Consider the following 21,028-nt stretch of genomic DNA (forward strand, 5'->3'; position numbering starts at 1 on the left):
CTTTCTTTCTTTCTTTCTTTCTTTTTTTCTTTCTTTCTTTCTTCATTTGAGAGAGAGACCGAGAGTGTGTGAACAGGGGAGAGGGGCAGAGGGAGAGAGTGAGAAACTTTTAAAGTTTTAAATTCTTTTTATTTTGAAAAAGAGAGAGAGAGAAAGGAAGGTGCAAAGAGAGAGAGGGAGAGAGAGAATCCCAAGCAGGCTCTGTTGTCAGTGCTGAGTCCAACATGGGGCTCGATCCCAAGAACTGTGAGATCATGACCTGAGCAGAGTTGGATGCTCAACCAACTGAGGCACCCAGGTACCCCTTGAAAGAAAAAGAGAGAGTAAGAGAGAGAGAGAGAGAGAGAGAGAGAGAGTCTTAAGCAGGCTCCACACTCAGCATGGACCCTGATGAGGTTGATCCCATGACCCTGGGATCATGACCTGAGCTGAAACCAAGAGTCAGGCAGTTAACTGACTGAGCCACCCAGATGTCCTGAATCTTAATTCTTAATTTCACCAAATGTGGGACAAAGGACTACCTTTGTCTGTTTAGGCTGCTATAACAAAATATCACAGACTAGGTGGTTTAAACAACAGACGTTTATTTTTCACAGTTCTGGAGGCTGAGAGGTCCAAGATCAAGGTGCTGGTAGATTCGATGTCTGGTGAGGACTCTTTTCCTGCCTTGTAGACAGCCACCTCACTGTGTTCTCACATGACCTTTCCTGTTTTTCTCTTTTTTTAAGGGCACTAATACCATGATGAGGGCTTCTCCCTCATAACCTCATCTAATCCTAGTTACCTTCCAAAGGCCTCCACTTTCTAATACTGGGGTATAGGGCTTCAACATACGGAGTTTTGAAGGAACACAAATATTTAGCCCTTTATAGTGACATCAAGTATTGCCTGATGTGATGTAGTAGTGTGCACAGGTAGGAGGTACACAGTGCTATCTATGAAGTGTTTGAAAAAAATTTGGCCTGAATCTGCTGAAGCTTCTATTTTAACTGCTAGATAACACAAATACAGAGTCAATGGAACGAGTCATATAATTCAGAATGTGGAACACTCCGTAGTACAAATAACCCAGTTTCTTCAACAAATAAATGGGATGAAAAATTATAGGTGTGTGGTTATAGATATGAAAATATTTAGGAGACATAAGATGAAATGCAAGAGATGGGTCAACTGTTAAAAGCCATTATTGAGGTCAGTAGAGAAATCTGAATGTGGGCTAAGTATCAGATGATATGAAAGAACGTTGTTTTATTTATCAGGTGTGATAAGGGAGTTTCGGCTAGGTAAAAAATTCTGTTACAGAGACATACTACAGTATTTACTGTTATATTTGCGAATCCTGTATCTGACAAGGGACTTGTATCCAGAATATCCAAAGAACATGTATAAGTCAATTACAAAAAGCAAAGCAAAACAAAACAAATAAGCCTATTTAAAATGTGCAAAGGATTTGAACAGACATTTTTCCAAAGAAGACATGCAAATGGCCAATAAGCACATGGAAAAATGCTCAACATCATTAGTCATTGGGGAAATGCAAGTCAAAACCACAATGAGATACCATCTCACGCCCACTAGGATGCCTATAATCAAAAAGGCAAGTGATAGATATTGGTGAAAATGTGGAACCTTTACACATTTCTGATGGAAATATAAAATGGTGCAGCCATTTGGAAAATAGTTTGGCTGCTCTTGAAAAGGCTAAACATAGAGTTACCATATGAACCAGCAATTTCATTCCTAGGTACATGTACCCAAGATAAATGAAATGTATGTCCACACAAAAACTTGTACATCAGTGTTCACAGAAGCATTATTCAAGTGGAAATGAAATTATTCATGTTTCCATTACGGGAAAACAACCTAAATGTCCCATCAAACGATGATGAATGGATAAATGAAATGTGGTATATCCATACAATTGATGATCATTTGTCAATAAAAGGAGTGGTTGCTAGGGCCTGGGAGAAAGAGAGAAGAGAGGGCGACAGCTTTCCCCTGACCCTGATACATTTCAGTGAATTTACTTGTCACATCTTGGGTGGGGAGTGAGGATGGGGTGGGAAGGAGGGGCACGTTTACTTCCTACTCACCCTTACCTGGAGTGTATAGCCCTTTGGATGTTCCAGTTTATAAGGTCGCTATTAGACTTCCTACCCTGGTTGGCTTCTGGTATTTGACTACTACTGCTCTCTTCAAATCTGAAGCTCAAAGTTGTGGGGATTGGAAAAAGCAGCCTTGGTGTTTAGCTCACCACACTAAATTCCACATTCTCTTAGATTAGGACCTAGAGATTTGTTTCTATCTTTTTGATGCTTTTAAGAAGACATTTTATATTTTTCCAACACATATAGTTGTTTTCACCTGATGAATTAGTTCAAATAAACTGGCTTTCCAAATTTCTGGAAACCAATAGTGATTTTAAATCCCTTAATAATTTAAAATTCATGGCCATCCACTTCAAGAGGCTGCTGGGGCTGCCTGGTAGTGCTACTCAACTTTCCACCTTTCTGGGAGGCTCTCACAATTTCTTTTTTCCTACTTTCTTCAGATCTCTTTTCAGATTACACCTTGTGAAAGAGACCTTGCTTGAGAACACTGCATGAAGTAAGACCTGCCTCCCCATCATGATTTTCTTTATTGGGTGTTATTTTTACTATTATACTTAGGAATCACTGCCTAAGATACCAGGCTTTTATTTGTTACTTAGTTCGGTGTGGGTCTTCTACCAGGATTACAAACTCCTGAGGAGCAGGGATTTGCCTGTTTAGTTCACTGATGATCCCCAATGCTTAAAGAGTTCCTGGTAAAAGAATATACATGACAAATATTTGAGAACACATTGCTATACATTTTAGATCAAACTTCTGTGTTTGCAAGATCTGTCTGCTACCAGATTGTTCGTGGGTTTCCGATTTAACATCATCGTGAGTGCAAACTTAACGTTCCAAGATCCATGTGCTATTTGATGTGCTTGTCTTTCTGTAAGTACCATATTGACAACAGCGATGTGCCCTGGGAAGATTGGTTTGTACAGGGTCTCATTATTATTTCTACTTCAAATTACTGTTTCAGAAAACACGATGGCTGAGTGAGCCCAGCTGAGGTTCATGAAGTCCAGCCCAGATCAGCGTAACCGTCCAAGCAACCTGGTGACTGGTAAGGAATAATAAATCCATTGTGGCTGTTTTAAGCCATTAAGGATTAGTTTGTCATGCCGAAATTGTGAAGCGATAGATGGCACAAGCAGAGAACAACTTTTGTCACTTGATCTATGAATTATTTCTGGCTCTTGGATAAAAACCCAGGTTTGGGGAAGGGGCTAGAGGCAGTGGCTATTTACAATCGTGTTCGCGTTCAGATAACAGACCACCAGTTGCTTTCAGTCATAGCAACCGTTGTGTATTGTTATGATTTCAAGTCCACTTCTTTACGGTTTAAGTGAAGTTGTCTTGATCTGAGGGTGATTTACATTTGGGGAGGCCATGTCAGAATGATGTCACCCAAGCTGTGCTACTGAGTGCCTACAGAGAGGAAACCCTTAATACCAAGAATTTGTGAAGACTCACCAAGAGTGTTCCGTCTGAGCAAGGCTACTCTTGGCTGATCTCAATAGCTCTCTGAAGACCTTGAGACATTAGCTCCTGCCACGATGAAGGCTACGCTCCTTGCTGGCAGTGGTGTAAACCGTGCAGCGGACCCACGAAAGAGATCTTCTTGCCCGTAAACACGGGCCTCTTCGCTCTGCTAGCATTGTGCTCTAGCAATCTGTGCTGGCAGCTGGACGTCAGCTCTTGGTTGGCTAAGCCAACTCTTCTGAGAACCAACTTGCAGAAAGGTACACCTCAATTAAATTTGGTCTTTTTTTTCTTTCATCTCCCCTTTGCCTAGAACAGTAGTGTAATTAATCTATCACTGGTTTGGACTATATTATTTCCTTATTGGCTCATGAAGAGACATTATCCTGTATGCTACTGGCTTGTGACATATTATTATTATAAATTATAATTCCCCCAGTGAAATTTTGTTAAATAAATTACTGGCAAAGACAATTTCAGTCTCTGAGCATAATTTGCCATGAACGAAACAAGAACCATCTCTGATGAGTAATTAAAATGTCTAATCCAGTGTAATAATCAAAATGTCAAACTTTATTAAGGATGAAAGCTTCTCCTCTGTCCTGGCTGAGAACTGTATTGGGTCTTGAGGCCTGGGGTGAGGGAGGTGGATGTGGGGAGATTCTCTCTTCTTGCTTGGCCTCCTGCCTCAGGTTGTCAGCGAGGTGGATTGAGAGGGGAAAACAAAGACGTACATGGCAGGTGTGGTTCCATTTTCACATCAGTGTTCGTTGACCCTGGTGGCTTTCCAAGCTGGCTCACTTTCTCCTGAAATCCTTCCATGAGCTTCTTAGCCATTCCCCCACCAGGAGCCTCTAATGCAATACCAGTGTATATGCAATACCTTCTATTTTAAAAACACATGTTCACGGTGCCTGGGTGGCTCAGTCGGTTAAGTGTCTGACTCTTGGTTTCAGCTCAGGTCGTGAGCTCACGGTTGGTGACACTGAGTCCCATCAGGTTCTGTGCTATCAACGCAGGGTCTGTCACCTTGGGATTCTCTCTCTCCCTCTCTCTCTGCCCCTTCCGCACTCGTGCTCTCTCTCTTTCTCAAAATAAAATAAACTTAAAAAAATACACTTTCATACATAGCATAAAGCAGAAAATTAATCAAATCAAGTCATAAGCTCTGTGACACATTTTCACAAGGTGGACACACTTGAACGGCAGATTGGAACACTATCAGGGGTCCCAGAAGCCTCTTCCTCTCCTGTTTCTTACTACCCACCCTCATCCCCTAACCTAACTTCTGACCCCAGAGATAAGCAATTCAGATTGTTGCCTTTGATGAACCTGGTTAGCTTTTTCAAGGACTGAACATCCTCTGCTAGCTCTCGGCTAATCAGTTTACCTCAAAATATGCAAATAAAATTCACTATTCCCAATCTGGTACATCTTGTTGCTACCTTTGTTTCTTGTCTCCCATCTGTCCACTTACACGTGAGCAAATGAATGATATGCAAGGTCACTGAACAGTGAGTAAAGGAATATCCCTGAGTAATTCTTTGATAAACTATTACTCCCAGAGAGCTTAACTAATGAGATAACATATTAAATGTAGTAGTAAAGGTCCCTGAAATAATGATTGCTTCTTTAACTATAAAGATGCATAATTCTTAACAAATCTAGTGACACAGTTCGTGTTTCTTTAAAATTTCCAAGCATTTAGGGAAATTTAATTCATTTCTTATATAACATGAGATCAATAAAATATTCTCTATTATTTCCTCTCATACCAGAAGTCGTGTTAAGCATGAATTGCTAAATTCCTTTTAAATGTTATAATCAGTTACATAAAAATTGATCTGGCTTAGCAGTGAATGATCTATTCTTAGTTTCAACATTTCTCAGGATTTTGCAACAAAGAGCAATAAAAAGTGACTCAAAGCAGGGCATCACCATTTGTTGCAGACATTGTTGGGTTCAAAATTCAACCTCACTTCAAGAATGTTCTTAATGGACCAATAAGTAAGCCTAACGGTTGGTATCAAATTGCATTTTGTCTGTTTCTTACTGCCTGAGGAGATCTTTCCACAAATTCTATTTCAATCGGGGCCCTGCCAAGGGGAAGAAAAATGTTACCATTGGCCTTTTACTGGTTGTACCCGTTTGTATTCAAATTTTATCTCTCGCTAGAGATCTATCCATTTCTCTACTCACAAGATTTCTCAAACTTCTCTTCTATTAAGTCCCTGGTAAAAACACTTGAAAAGCCCTGAAGAAAAGCAACAGAAGCAAAAAATATTCTCCAAATCAGTTTATATGATTCACCTAAACTAACTGCTTGAAATACATATAAACCCAAAATAGACAATGCAACCTCTATTATGTACATAAAATCTTCTTTCTCATCAATACAAAAGCTTTAGCACTTAATATATTTTTAAGAGTGAAAATCTATGTTTTCTCATGTCCTATTCTAAGAAATGATCTTATATATTAGTGTTGCTTTCCCTGAAAAAAATATTTTCAGAGCTTTGGGGTACATCTGATACATGAATTACAAATTTTTGTCCATCTTTTAGAGTTACCAGGGCCTCTTGTCCCACAGGAAGGCTGAGTTTGAAGGTGCTTTCAGTGGCCTTGTCCTCCAACGATATCTGGATGAGCTGCAAGGGGGAAACAGTCACAAGGAAAAGATAAAAAGAGAAATTATATGATTTCCTGTTGCAGGACCCACCATTTGAATTCTTCCACCATGCCCTCACAGACCTAACCAGAAGCTTCTGCATTTATTTACTCCTACTACTGGAGATCCCAATTTCTCTGAGGAATGCTCAAGGCCTGAGGACTGCAGGGAGAGAATCTCAACCCTCGGATGGTACAAGAGAGAGGGGTCATGGAGGGTGAGGCAGGTGGGCTGTCTTTAGGAAAAGGAATGGGCCTGCAGTTGTTTGTGACCACTTGAGATAAAGCCAGCACACTTCCATTAAGGACATGGGAGAGTGTGGATCTGGTGTGAAAATCATGAAGAAACGCATGAAATGTCCGCGGGGCTCCATGTGGCTATAATGCTCATCACTTTGGCTGCCTTCCAGTTGGAGACCAATCCCTGTATTCTTGGCTCAAATTCCCACACAGACCCTTCCTCCACCATCCATCAAGCATGCCAGTAGATAAGGAAGGTAGGGGTGGGAGGACCATGAAAATAGTCATTGGTTAATTTAACACTCAGCTGGGTAGTAAGAGATTTGGGAGATTCACAGATTCTGATGTTAGCTTAAGCACCTGCTCTCAGCTAACACATCTAACTTCACTTAGCACGTCTTCCTATCAGAGAAACAGGATAATATGCCTTCCTTCCCTTAGCTCCAATGGTACTTGGGAGATGAGCAAATCCTTGGACATGATGACTTTCAGACTGACAGAGACGTATTTTCTTGGCCCTGTTTTATCGATAACCCCCCACCCCCCATAAGTCAACATATTTTGACAAAGATGGGTACACGACAACTTCAAATGCAAGGTTAGTGAAAGTATTTCATACTCTTCCTCCCTAAATTTGACAACAACCATCACCACTCAACCAGAAGATGTGTTTCTTCTCTCTCAAAAAAATTGTCTTTACCTCTGTCCTAGATCTAAAGAGTTGCTTGTTTTTAAATATTTTTGCCATGTTTTAATCCTTGAGTACATGCCCTAAAGTGAAAACTGTGTAGTCTGTTTTTAAAAAGAATATTTCTTATTTAATATCAGTGTGATTTTTTCACTTTATTCTTAAACATTCCTTGGCACCTTCCTATTTTGAACATTGCTAGAATGTGGAAGAGTGGCAGATGGATATGGCAGTCCAGAATGCTGACTTCGGTTGTTATCATAGGTGCAGGGCGGCACTAAATTGTTCCAAGAACGAGGCTGCCACAGATGTGCAGCTGAATGGGGTGTTAACTCGTGGCAGATGAATGCAGATGGGACACAGAGGGTGTGCTTTTTTGTTGATGATGAGTGCAAATGCCGAATAATGAATGCAATAAAAATTAGATGAGCGTAACTTTTTGGTGTTAGAGTGTTTAAGTCATTATAGCTAATTCAGCAAGCATGCACAAACAGAGGCAGGTTTAATTAATCTCTAATGCATATTATCTTGGATTATCTGACATTCATCTGCCTGTATTGCTTTATTATGTAGTTCAATTAAGTAGTTAATGTCTTTCTCTATTGTTTCCACCAATTAAATATAGGTCAAACCCCACTGCAATGAACTTCAGAGTTGCTAGGGGATTGGGTGGGGTGTGGTGAAAGGTGCTCAGGTTAGGAGGTTTCATTGGAGAATTAATAATGATGACTAATGGTTATGGGTACTTAACTTATGTTCCAAGAATCTTACAATGATTGACTTATTTAAGCTTCATAGCTGCCCTATGGAATTAGATAGTATTATTCCTATTTTGTAGATAAAGAGACTGAGGTACAGATAAATTAAGAAATTTGCCCAAGATTCTCAGCTAAGAAGTGGAAGACAGGGAATCTGAATCTCATCTAGGAAGTTATGTACTAGACTGCCCACTTATGTTCCCAAATCATCAGACTCGAAGGTATTTCTAATTTATTCCCATCACTGCTTTTGGAATTAGAGCACATGGCAGCACCTTCTGGGAAGAGAGAGGGTGCTAGGAAGGGACAGTTTTGCAAGGAGATCTACAAAGGTTTGAATCTCTGCTCTGTCAGTTACTAGTGAGGTGACCTTGGGAACATTACTCAACCCTTCATGAGCCTCAGTTATGCTATCTGTGAACCGGGAACAATGATGGTACATCTCATTGTGTTGTTGAAACGATGCATTTACATGCCCACCACGAAGTTTACTCCTGGCTACCTTGGTGACTAAGGGGCATGTCAAATTGTCTACAGTCCTAGCTCTCTCCCCAGCCAGTGAGTGGAGACGTGCACACTTGGAGCTGAATGTCCAGCACAATTCCTTGTCCTGTTAGGACTCCATACAATGTTCCAGAGTGTACTCAGGTGAGTTTCCCACTGGCCAGCCCTTGCAGGGGGCCCTGTTGCCAGGACAGGACATTTCGTCCAGAGGGTCAGGGTGCAGGGAGACACATTTTCCTGGGCACAGCCTGGCCAACTGGTCCCTTCTTCAGATCTAACTGGGCCTTCTCTCTGCCAGCAGCCCTGAAATACCAGCTCGTGAGTGATGCCCTAACTGTCCCCAGCTGCTCCTCTCCTAACAGGGCCCAGCTCTCCTTGCCCCCACCATTGGGTCCCTGATTTGAGGCCAGTATATCACTATTTCACGCCTATCTGTCATGTCTGCTTCACATACACACTCACAGAGGAGGTGAGTTTCTTATTTATAGATAAGAACCTATATCCACCTACTGAACCTACTCCACCAACAGCATCAAAGGCAGCTGGATATATGAACATAACTATTGCAAGACAAGAAAACAAAGACCAAAACCAGAGAATGTGTAAACCCGACATGCATTTCTTTCACTCTGGCTCATATTATTTTTGTCTAGTACGGTGTTCTGTCCAAGTAGTGCTTAATAACAGGGTTCTCTGCACTCTGGGGTACTTGGAATGAGGGTTTATTCAGGAAGGAAAGGTCCCTGTGAGGTTCTGGTTATTGTGAGGACTATAGGGCATTGAACAGTTTCAGGCTGTGACTCATTCCCATGGTCAAGACCACTGTTAACTCAGGTGAAGGGCAATGGCCTTGCCTGGATCTCCTACTCAGCTCAACTCCTCATCTTCTCAAAAGGGGAGGGAACTTGCGGGTGCAAAAGAAATACTATGTAAAGTGGCTAAACTTCCAAACATGTGTATAGAAGGTTTAGAAATTAGTACTAAGACAATTTTTTACACGAGGCACCCTCCACTTCCCCAGGCAACGGAGGAGTTTCAATTGCTTGCTCCAGCAGCCTGGCTCCTCTTTCTGGCACTCAAGGTCCCCTCTCTGAACTCTGCAATCTGTGTCCTATTCTCCTTTGGGCATGGACCACCCTCCTCTGATCTTGTGTTGTGGGAGAAGAATGGACTAGAGATCAGGCAGGCCAGGGTTCCAATCTCCATTCCACTATTTGCTTGCTGTGTGACTTCCTGCAAGTCACTTAGCTTCTCTGAGCCTCAGTTCCCTCAGCCATGGCATAGAAATGATAAGGGCAGATACTCTGCTGGGCTGTATGGCTTGGAGATAATGTATAGAAAAGTTGTATAGTAGGTGGAAATAGCAATTCTTATTTTTGTATCTTTCAAGATGTACCCCAATTCCATCTTTTCAAAATCCGAAGTGGTAGAGGTGTTTTCAGGGCTTACCTCTTAGTTTAGTTAGCTCAGTTAGCCTAACTACTGAGGAAAACAAAGTCAAGAGAAATGTAGCTTAAACTAAATCTTACAGCTTTCAGCCCACGGACAGACACCTGAAACATGCGGAGTGTGACCTTCCTCAAGGAAGTCATGGCTGCCTTAGCGCATTAATGTTTATGTTTTATTACAGACTAAACCTTATCTTAACAGTAGCTAGTCCCTCAAGGTCCTGAAAGCCTTGCTTCAAAATTCCTGAGACTTATGCTATCCCTAACCCCCACTAATCAAAAAGTATATAATCAGTCACTCCTCACAATCCCAGTGCAGTTCTTTCTGCCCACGGGTCCTGTCCCATGCTATAATAAAATCACCTTTTTGCACCAAAAACATCTCAGGAATTCTTTCTTCCAAATTTCATCATAAGCGTGCCTGGCAAACTCTGGCAAGGTAAGACCCAGGCCATCCAAATATTCCACACCTCTAAGTGTGCCTGGTATATAATCTATACACCATGAACGTTTGCTGACCAGTGTTTAACAGATAAGCTACTATCATCACCCCTGGCAAAAATCTCCTGAAGCAAAGATGAGTCTAGAATCGTGTATCATTGTTTGGACAGAATGATCTTTGTGGATTTCCTAACCATGTGATAGTTCTTACTTCCCTTGCCAAGCCTGCCCCTGTGTCTGTACCTTATCACCTGTGTCAGTGTCCACCAGGAAGCCCAGGACCCTGAGAAACACACTGTTCACACCCACAGGACATTGGCTCTGGCCTACGTGTTTCAGCATCACCCGATGTGGATCCATATGTGGGCTGTCATACGCCAGGGCTGGTGAAGAATCTGGAGGGTGGAAGGTTGCCTGGTCTGGCTGGACAAGAGACTGGTCATCTGGTAGCATTTCCTTGAGATTTTCCACATCATCGTCATCCTCTTCCTCTTCTATGCATGACTGAAGTATATGAATCACATATTCCAGAAGCAGCAAATGAAACAGATGCCAGGAGCCTACATTGAAATAACAAGCCCAACTGAATAATTAGATATAGACAGATGGACAAATAAACAGATCACTGTGGAAATACCAACTTTTCTGGGGCTTTCAACTCCTGGTTACTGGGACCTTCTCACTCCTATAGCAGATCCTCAGGGGTCCTAGGCGGGCATTCCATACCCATGAATCCCAGTCAAGGAGGCTTTTGGACAGAAAGCACAGACAGCTACATAGCCTGAGCCATGAAGGGGAACTTAAAACCCATCTGGTGTGAGGTGGGAGAAAAACAAATCCCACAGAGAAAGAGACGCCGCTCCCAGAGCTGGAGAATGTGCCTCCTTGGCCTCCGGTGGTTGGCACATGAGGCTGGGCCGTAAGGGACAGGCTGGGAGGCGTGGAGGTATAGTGCAGAAGGGAGCCAGCTGCCCTTAGGAGGCTGGAAAGAGCTGGAAACGTAGCTATGCCTTTCCCCTGTTGCAGTCTGTGTGGCTGCATCTTGTGGTGAGGGAAGTGGGGGAGGGAAGCTGGCTGGCATTCTCTCACGTGGGCCTGCAAGGGGTGCCCTCAGTGAGACTGGTAGGGGAGACAGGAGGGCATGTGACTCAGCCGAACGCTCCAAATCCCAAGGCCTTTGGTTTTCCAGAAAAGGAAAAGATAATTAACGTTAGGCTGAAAAGCGGGACTGGGGTGGGGTGTGGGGGAGGGGGATCTGGCTTATTGCTATCATTAAAAGACACTTTTCTAATGAAGGTAAAACCTTGACTCTTTATACAGATATAAAATGAATGGGTGTCAAAGAACTCATGTGTCATTTATTAAAGAGGAAGTTAGTAAAATGTTGCAACTGGTTCAAAAGAGAATTCAAAGCATTGACCATATACAGACAGTGAAGAATTTACACAAATTCAACAGACCTGTCCTCAGGACAGTAATCAATGGCATCCACCTGACACAGCTAGTTTGCATTTCCCTGAAGGAGGATCATTTGCATTATCATCAGTTGGACACAATTTAGAGTTGTAAAATAACTCAAACACAATGAAAGACAGAGATAACTCAGACCAGTGTGCTGAACCTTTTGCCTGTTTCAATGCCTTTTGTCCATTTCAAGCAAACTTCTGTCCATATCAAAGCCTTATACAATGTTTGTTTTTCCTTGATAGATCTGGGTGAGATGGGATGGCTTGACAGGGTCTTGAATGAGCCTGACCTCCCTCTGGCCCACTTAACCATGTGAAGAGGAAAAACTGGTGTAAATACTTTCTTGGGCTTCATACAGGGATCCAAAGAAAGTGTATTGGGGGAGGGGACGATAGCTTCAGGGCTGGGTTTCTTTCCATGACTACATGTGAGCCCTGCGCCATCAATTTGTGCTGGGAGAGCATTAGCATAAAGCAGAGTCATTTGGACTTCATTAAAGGGGAAATCTCATTACCAATGGGTGTCATCTCCATGGCAACTCACAGCAGCCACCCTCCAGAGTGTTGGCAAAACTGGTCTACCATAGGGCTTATCTCCTTTTCCTTGTTCCACCTGCTCGCCGTGAGGACATCTCTGGAGCAGGGATTCCTCACCCTGATTAGTGTGCAAGATCACAGGGGTGGAGACTTTGTCTTTCCACTGCTGTATGCTCAGTGCCCAGGAAGGCGCTTGCGACTTTGTAGGGACACAATAAATAGCCGTTGGAGTGAGTGATTCTTTCCATGAGGCTGGAGGGCTCAGGGGTGAAATTCCCTTCCTACAGCTCTCCTACACACCATCTTTGCCACAGATGTGACAGACGTGAGCTTCTCCGACAGAGAAAGACCACCCATTTGACCAGAAAGTTTGCAATGGATGCTATTTCACTCTTTCCACTATCTGCGTACAAGGATGACTTTATCAACTGTTATTTATAGAATTTAAATATGGGCACCCCAAAGAACCCACTTTTTTTTCTATCTTAGTTGGCTTCCTGGGTGCTTTCTTCAACATGTCCCAAGAACACAATTCAAAAACAAAGGTGGGGCACCTGGGTGGCTTAGTTGGTTAAGCATCCGACTATTGATCTAGGGGTCGAGTTCAAGCCCCGTGTTGGGCTGTGTTCAGCTTGAAACCTACTTAAAACAAACAAACAGACAGATAAACAAACAAACAAATAAAAACCTGGGGAAGCTTCTAAAACATCCAACCATGATGGAATGGGAAAGGGAAGCATGTATCATGTTGCCATTAAAAAAAATGATTGTTATGGCTTTGTATGACTTTCTGTGTCTATGTTGTATTTTGCTTTAAAAGGTGAAAAGGAGATGACTGGATTCTATGTAGAACACGGAGAATACTTATGCTATGATGACATTAAAAAAAATTTTTTTAATGTTTATTTATTTTTAAGAGACAGAGAGACAGAGTGTGAGTGGGGAGGGGCAGAGAGAGAGGGAGATACAGAATCTGAAGCAGGCTCCAGGCTCTGAGCTGTCAGCACAGAGCCCAATGCAGGGCTCGAACCCACCAGCCATGAGATCATGACGTGAGCCAAAGCTGGACATTTAACTGACCAAGCCACTCAGGTGCCCCTATGATAACATTTTTAAAGGGTAGAATACAAAATGTTTTGTAGTCTCTGACTTACCAAAACTATCTCTGTGGCAGAGGGTCATGGCTTTGCTCACAGTGGTAAGAAGGAAATTCCATCTCAGCTGGAAGCTGGCGGCCAATTTGATAAACTCTTCTTTGTTTCTGCTTGGCTATTACATTTTTGTGAGGAAAAAAATGCTGGGGTTTATGACAAAATCAAGAAGATCATGTTTTCAAATGCGCATAGGTGTCATGCGCAGACTTTCCCAAGTGGCCCAAGGAGAAGAGGAAGAAGAAATGATGAGGCGGGCAGAGAGGCAGAGGCACACTGGCCTATATCTGGTCTTGTGGCATCTCCTGTGGAGATGATTCCAGAGAAGAACCTTTTGAAGTTGGTGGAGAGAAGGAAAGAGGTGGGAGATTGGCCTACATTTTTTGTTTTAACCCCATGAAAGAAGTCATTTTTGAAGTGTAACAGAGAAATCCTGCAGGGCAGCCTCACTGAAGCCCACCTGGCGGTAGCCATTGAGACTCTGTTTTATCCTTGCCAAGGCCATTCGTGTGAAAAAGTCGCACAGAATCCCACAATAATGAAAGTAATGGGACTGATTTTGGAAAGCACAAAGCTGGCCACTTCGTCAGGTGAATGATCTGAGGACTGGCAGGTCCCACCCGTGGGGCCAACAGAGCCGAGGCCAGCCGATGGCCTGCATAGCACTTAACTGGGTGTGGGTGAGATGCCTCTCTGTGTGCAGGCTGAGAAACTAACCAGACTGGGAGCTGCCTTGGGCCGCACTTGCAATGAATTACAAACCCATGGGATCATATGAATCTTGCATGCAAATGTTGGAATGAATGCCCCAAAGCCTCCTAAGCCTCATCGTATATGTGGACCACCCACTGGCTTAGCCACATGTCTCTGAGGAGGAGATGTTGAGACTGTCTAGGAATGAAGGAATCCCCTTTCTCATCACTGCTTCTCTCCTTCCTTTGCCTTCACTGGGAGTGCCTTGGGCTCTGGGAACACATGAACCCCGCTCCCCCCGTGGTTTCTGGCACCCCCCGCCAGTCTTTCTGATCATCTAAGTGGGGCTCCTGGGAGAAGCCCTGCTTCACAGACACAAGGATACTTTTTTAGAGCATGAAGAGAAGTAGCTGCGGGCGACCAGCTCTCTGCTTAGACGTTTAGACATAAACCCTCAACAGTATGGAATATTCCTCCGCTCGCCACCCACGTGGCACCTCAGGTTCCCGTGTTCAGAAATTGCTCCTGGGCCCCAACTGCACAAGAACGGGGAGAACGAACACGTGACACAGCTGAACATCTCCCTCTGCTAGCGAGCTGCCAGATGCTAGCCACGGAAGCCATTAGTCATCTCCCACATGCCCAAGGGCTTACATTTTAACAGTCTGAGTATTTTATTGACAATACACTGCTTTTTATCAGCCAAGCTGCTTTACAAAAACAAGCCCTTCAAAGGCACGCGGTTACAAAAACACCATTTTTCTAACATGCTTCATTGGTGAAGGCTGAAGATAGGGTGGTGGAGTCTTGGGAAATACAACATGTTACGTGGTCTAAAATAAGATGAGCCCCTCTGGCTGCTCCAAGGCAGGTCTGGTATTACTGGTATCAGAGGGCTCATCTTGGTTAAAGTCAGAGGTGATGAATACCCAAAACAAGGAACAGAGGCTTGAAAACTTCTGTGGGTGAAGCTTTCATGTGAATAAATGTCTCCACAGCATCATAGCCCTAAACATGTTTACCACTGTTATAAATAAGCTTTGCCAAAGACCGACGGGGAGGGATAAAAGCCATACAGAATCTGGAATGATTAGCACCCAGAAGCAAAGAACGGAAACAGACACCTGCCAAAGGTTGGGAATGACCTTCAAGTTCTTTTCTGAAAAGTTTTCTGGTTCATCTCTATGAAGTGTGCGATCCCAGTGCTGCCTGCAGTCTTTGTCTCAGGTATTGTCTGTGCCCTTTCTCTTTGATGGGGAGGACAGGCATACGGACAAGAACAGGCAGGGCAGGAAAGAGGAGAGAAAGAAATGTGACAAGAGGCTTAAACAGAGAAAGCCCAAAGTTGTGTTCGCAGTACAGGCCCTCTAAGTCTCCTCCAGAGATGTCTGCTTCTTCTTCCCTAGACAGATCCTCCTTTTTCCATATGCTCATTCTGCTCAGGTCTCTCGTGGGGACATTACTCCCTTAGCTTGTTTTAATCCTATTCACCTTCCACACCCCAGTTTAAACCCCGCCTCCCTCATCAAGGCCTTTCCTGACGGCCTCAGACTTCAGAGGACAATGCCTCACCCACCGTGGGCCACTAGGACAAGGGTGCTGTAGCTTTCTCGGACAGCATTCTCAGCTCTTACAGTGTGGCTGTGGAAGCAGAGGATGATGACAATTAAGCAAAGAACCCTCCCTGTTCAAGGAACACCCAAGTTTCAAGTCGACTGGAAGAACGAAACCCATCTATATCGAAAACAATTCGTCTTTGATTTTGTGAAATCAAGCCTGATGCTTTATTGGGATAGTTCTGCAAAGTACCCAGAAAAGTGCCATTCTCCCCAAACAGACAAAATTGCCCCTCCTCCTAGACACTTCTGCTTGGTGCACACATACACTCATCCAAGCTCACCTGCGCGCGCGCACACACACACACACACACACACACACACACTCACCTGCATACACATGCCTCCCCCACATGCTCACTGGCACACACACTCACTAGTGGTCACTCACACACACATGCTCACCCACCCCCACTCACCTGCATACACATTCTCACCTGCATACACACCTGAGCCCACATGTGCTCACCCAAGCGCACATGCTTACCCACAAACACACACCTGCGTGTGCCAGCCTCCGATTCCTGCCTTGCTACAGGAGTGAGACACCACTTCCCTATCTTTAACACCCGCACCAGCAATGACGCATTTCTGGCCAGAGAAAACTCTTTCATTTCATTGGGTCACGGGCACTGGTGCTAAAATGTAGCTGGAATGATCAACAACCCCTTCTTCCCTTAAAAAAAATATCATGGTACAAAACTGATGAACATAAGGGAAGGGAAGAAAAAATAATATAAAAACAGGGAGGGGGACAAAACATAAGAGATTTTTAAATATAGAGAACAAACTATGGGTTCCTGGAGGGGTGGTGGGTGGAGGAATGGGCTAAATGGGTAAGGGACATTAAGGAAGACACTTGTTGGGATGAGCACTGGGGGTTATACATAGGGGATGAATCACCGGAATCTCCTCCTGAACTCATTATTGCACTATATGCTAACTAACTTGGATGTAAATTCAAAAAATTTTAAAAATCATGGTTTTGTACCTGGAAGACAAATGCTTGAAGATTTGAAGACAGACAATTCAGGAATACACTGAGGTCTGTGGATGTCCCCAGCAAAGAAATCAAACTGCTTAAACCTATAGACAAAAGAAACAAAAAGATTGTGAGCCAAGAAGCAGGATTTTACTGTAAGTATTTGTGTACGGGGTAACCTAGGGGACGACACTGGAACAGTAGTTTAAAGGAACTCCCTGGGGCCTCACACCCCTTCTGAACACAAAGCATGAATTCTAAAGCCGGATTTGTCACCTCTGCGGTCAACTAGTTCAGAGTTATGTGGTCTTGCCTCTTAGGAACCACCTCTGTCACTTGTTGAAATGGAAAAAATATTTTGAAATAATAACTATACCTTGTAATTATACAGAACCCAGCTAGAAATGAGCTCATTGCATGATACAGACATGACCTCACCTATCCTTGCCATGTTCACAAAAGGGGTAGTTTATTAATGTCCTCAAAACTGATGGTGGACATCAAAGCTGATGAGGGATGTGCCTTGCCTGGGGTTATAAACTCAATTAGTACAGACCTGAAGGGTGGAGCCCCAGCACATGTGACGTTGGGACTTGGCTCCTGCACCTGCACAGGCAGCACTTAGCAAAGAACAGCCTTTGGCTCTCTCGCCTTTTTGAATGCAGCCATGGACCCAGCAGAGTTTAGAAAACTGAGTAGGTTGCCATGGCCCTGACTGAGGCTTGGCCAGGGTTCATCTGGCAGATCTTTGAGGTACACCTCAAGCATTTGCCTGCTAGGTGTCAGCAGTGGCTACCAGCATACTGCTTCCCTGCTGGCTCTGTGCCCTCTTGGAAGTTCTTCCATCCACAAGAATGCCAGCAGGAACACAGGAGGACTGGGCAGGCATCTGGGAGAGAGGCCTCATGCCTTCCTGGGGTTCCCTGGGCTCCAGTGGGAGCAAAAGCAGGGTTTGGGCAAGCACCTGGAGCTTTGGGGAGAGCCAGTAGCCTGGGAGGGAGGTCTTTTGGGCTCCTACTAATGAGGACTGCTTGTCCATATCTCTGAAGCTTGCTGGGTTAGGTATTCACCTTTTCATTGCTGGTTTGGTTGGAAAGGGAGATCCTAGGGAGGATCTGGGATTTGGGATGGCCAGGCAACAGGGGCAGGGGCTACTAGCCAAAAAGTATGGACCTATTTATTTATTATTTTGTTTTAAAATTTTTTAATGTTTATTTATTTTTGATAGAGCACAAGCAAGGGAGGGGCAGATAGAGAGGGAGACACAGAATCAGAAGCGGGCTCCAGGCTCTGAGCTGTCAGCACAGAGCCCAACGCGGGGCTCGAACTCACAGACTGTGAGCTCATGACCTGAGCCAAAGTTGGATGCTCAACCGATGAGCCACCCAGGTGGCCCAGTATGGACCTATTTAAATATTTTAATAACTGGTACAATCCTACCAAAGTCAGCCCTACTTCAAGGTTAAAGAAAGAGGCAAGGATAGTTTGCAGTGCATGTATGCACTGCCGACTCCAGGTACTCATCTAGTTATGAAGCACTGAAGGGCTACCCTGTGCCAGCACTGTGCTGGGTGGAGCAAGATGAAGAAGCCACGGCTGACATCTGAAGGAGCTCACAGGTTCTGGGGAAGCAGAGCTCTATGCAGAGTTGAGTGTATCAGGACAGAATCAGGCTCGTGGAGGATGAAGCTAGTAGACCTTCCCAGGACTCCCTGGTGGAGTGTCTGGAATGGGTGCCAACCGAGCACGGCCCCCATGGCCCACTCCCGGCGACTCTCATACAAGGGCCTAGAGATTCGCCTACAGTCTGGGGGAGGAGGTCGTACACCTTCTGCAGCTCTCCTCCTGAAACAGCACCCAGGTTCTCCCCCTGAGTGAGGACAGCTCCTTCTCTCACTACTCTTGCTTCCCCAGGATGGAACGATGCTGTCAGCCAGCTTGCTGAGTTCTTTGTGGAAGGGAGATTTTTTTAAAAAATAATTACGACAGATAGCAAAGGGCAGGAATATCCACATACTTACTATCACTTGTTTGGAAAGTAGCGAAACACAGTAAAAGCACCATGGCTAAATTTCACATTGTTAAAAATAATAATTGATGATGCTCACAATAGTGGCAGCAGAATCTGGCAAGGCAGGGAGGTCATTCAATCCAGTTCAGACAAGGGTAGAAAAGACACTTTCGAATCTGTGCGTGTACAAGATTGATGAAGAAGTCTTTTCTTTCAAAGGAGACACTCCAGGTTGATTTCCAGAAAGAGATGCTGTGAGGCAACAACCACACTCATCTGTTCATTCATTCAACAAACATGTACTAGCACTGGTGGCCTGGCGGACCCTGGAGGAGTGTTCCCTTGGGTGTTCCTCACCCCTGCAGGAAGAGGTGTGCGAGCAGATAAAGTATAATACTAAAGAGCAAAGTAGGTTCTACCTCTATTAAGAACTCATAAACTAGTGATGGCCGGGCAGCCCCAGATATATCCCAAGCGCTCCAGTAACACGAGCTGCAGAAGGAAGATTACATTGCATCTCCGTGTGCGTCTCCAGGTCAGCCGTGCTGCACGGGTTACTAGGCGGGGCTTTCTTAGAAGTGTCCAAAGCACCTTGATTGATGATGGCATGTAGATCCGACTTCAAAACATTGACCCTCTTGTTGTTTTTCAATACCATTCTCATAGTCTAAAGATAATGGGGAAGCATAATACCTCATTAAATCTTGGCATTTTACTTTTTTACTTTTTTTTTCTTTTTAACATTTATTCATCTTTGAGAGACAGAGAAAGACAGAGCGTTGAGTGAGGGAGGAGCAGAGAGGGAGGGAGACACAGAATCGGAAGCAGGCTCCAGGCTCCGAGCTGTCAGTACGGAGCCCAATGCAGGGCTTGAACTCACTGACTGCGAGATCATGACCTGAGCTGAAGTCGGACACTCAACCAACTGAGCCACCCAGGCGCCTCTTGGCATTTTACTTTTGCCTAATCCCCCTCTCCAAATGACCAAGACTTTTTTGTTGAGGAGAAAGAGAAGTGGATTAAAACTGAATCCTAAATGACAACTGACGTGTTTGAATTTCCCACATTCTAGAACTGTATTTCTGAAAATAAGCATTCAGAGTGGTTTGCTCACAGCAGTTGGGGTTCTCGGGGCACCCCACTCCACAAGCCTAAACTACTCTAGAGAGGAACACAGTAAGTGACTGAGCTTCTGCAAGGGAAATGTGGCTTTGCAGAGTGAGTGTTGACTGGTTCCACAGGGTGGCTGTGGGGACTCAGAAGCTGTCCCTGTCCTTTCCTCTCAGAGGGAGGGCCATGAATTCAGCCTCTGGGAGCTGATTTCCTCAGCTGGCCAAGGGCGCCAATCCAGTCCCTTACATTCCTGGAGTCTGTGGGATGGTCATCCTCACACCAGCCTCAGGAGCAGGCTCTAGAGCCACCTCCATCTCACTGAGGAGGAGCCTGAGGGCACCTGGGGTGTTCAGTAAACCTTCCCAACTGATACTGTTAACAAAGATAAGATTCAGAGTGGCATGGCTCCAGAACCCAAGCTTGCCATTTGAGTTGGGTTGGGATGAAGGCCTTGCTGTGAGGCCATCACCCGTTGACCCAACCAGGAATGAGAAAGTGCTGGAGAACTGGATGGGCTGTGAGGAAACAGCCCCTAGGAATGCAAAGTCTAGGGAGAGTTTGTGCTGGAGGGATGGAGAGGGTTAAGTGGAAGGCCCAACACAGCTCCTGCTGATTTGGAACAGAGCAGCAGTCTAAGCACTGTCCTGATCTGGTGTCCATAGGATTTCAGAACAGATTCCCGAGCGGCCTGCACACAGGCATTATATAATCTTTCTTTCAGCCCCAGTCTGCCTTCCTCTAACACTGAAACTACACAATCAATCCAGCAGGGAGACCTGGCAGCCCGGACACACTGAGTCCTTGGGGCCACGCACTGGCTGAAGGGCTCTGTCTGCCATGATGCCCTTTCACCTCTGACCCTAACTGGCCCTGGTCTGCTCTTACATGGGGTCTTCCTCTGGAACTTTATAACATTGACCTGCTTGTTCTGCTTTTTCTTCTGCAGGGAGAACCTTTCTGAGGAGGGGAGCTGAGGGATGGGCTTCTAGATGAGTCTTGGCCCCACTAGGCCTTCCCAGTTAGTGGCCAGCAAGGTCCTCCTGTCTGCCCTCTGCCCTTTAAGTGGATGCACATGGCCTCCCTGCAAAGGGAACTGCCACCTGTTCCTAGGGGATACATGCAGCTTTCACTTTTC

The 21,028-nt window shown here is 44.6% G+C and overlaps 1 protein-coding gene across 12 annotated transcripts in view; it reads right to left on the reverse strand.

Annotated features, from left to right (window-relative positions):
* Positions 1-5,859: 5,859 nt before the first annotated feature.
* Positions 5,860-21,028, reverse strand: part of RFX8 (regulatory factor X8) — a 261,067-nt gene continuing 245,898 nt past the window's right edge. For all 12 annotated transcript variants that reach the window (XM_078444363.2, XM_060609322.3, XM_078444364.2 and 9 more), the window contains 5 exons: positions 19,291-19,447; positions 16,779-16,873; positions 13,482-13,596; positions 10,568-10,884; positions 5,860-6,226 (listed from right to left, as the gene is read on the reverse strand). In XM_078444363.2, coding sequence (XP_078300489.2) covers positions 6,050-6,226; positions 10,568-10,884; positions 13,482-13,596; positions 16,779-16,873; positions 19,291-19,447 — 861 coding nt within the window. In that variant the 3' untranslated portion in view covers positions 5,860-6,049. The remainder of the gene's footprint in view (positions 6,227-10,567; positions 10,885-13,481; positions 13,597-16,778; positions 16,874-19,290; positions 19,448-21,028) is intronic.

The sequence above is a fragment of the Panthera onca genome, chromosome A3, assembly GCF_046562875.1.
Source record: "Panthera onca isolate mPanOnc1 chromosome A3, mPanOnc1 haplotype 2, whole genome shotgun sequence".
Classification (NCBI taxonomy): Eukaryota; Metazoa; Chordata; class Mammalia; order Carnivora; family Felidae; genus Panthera; species Panthera onca.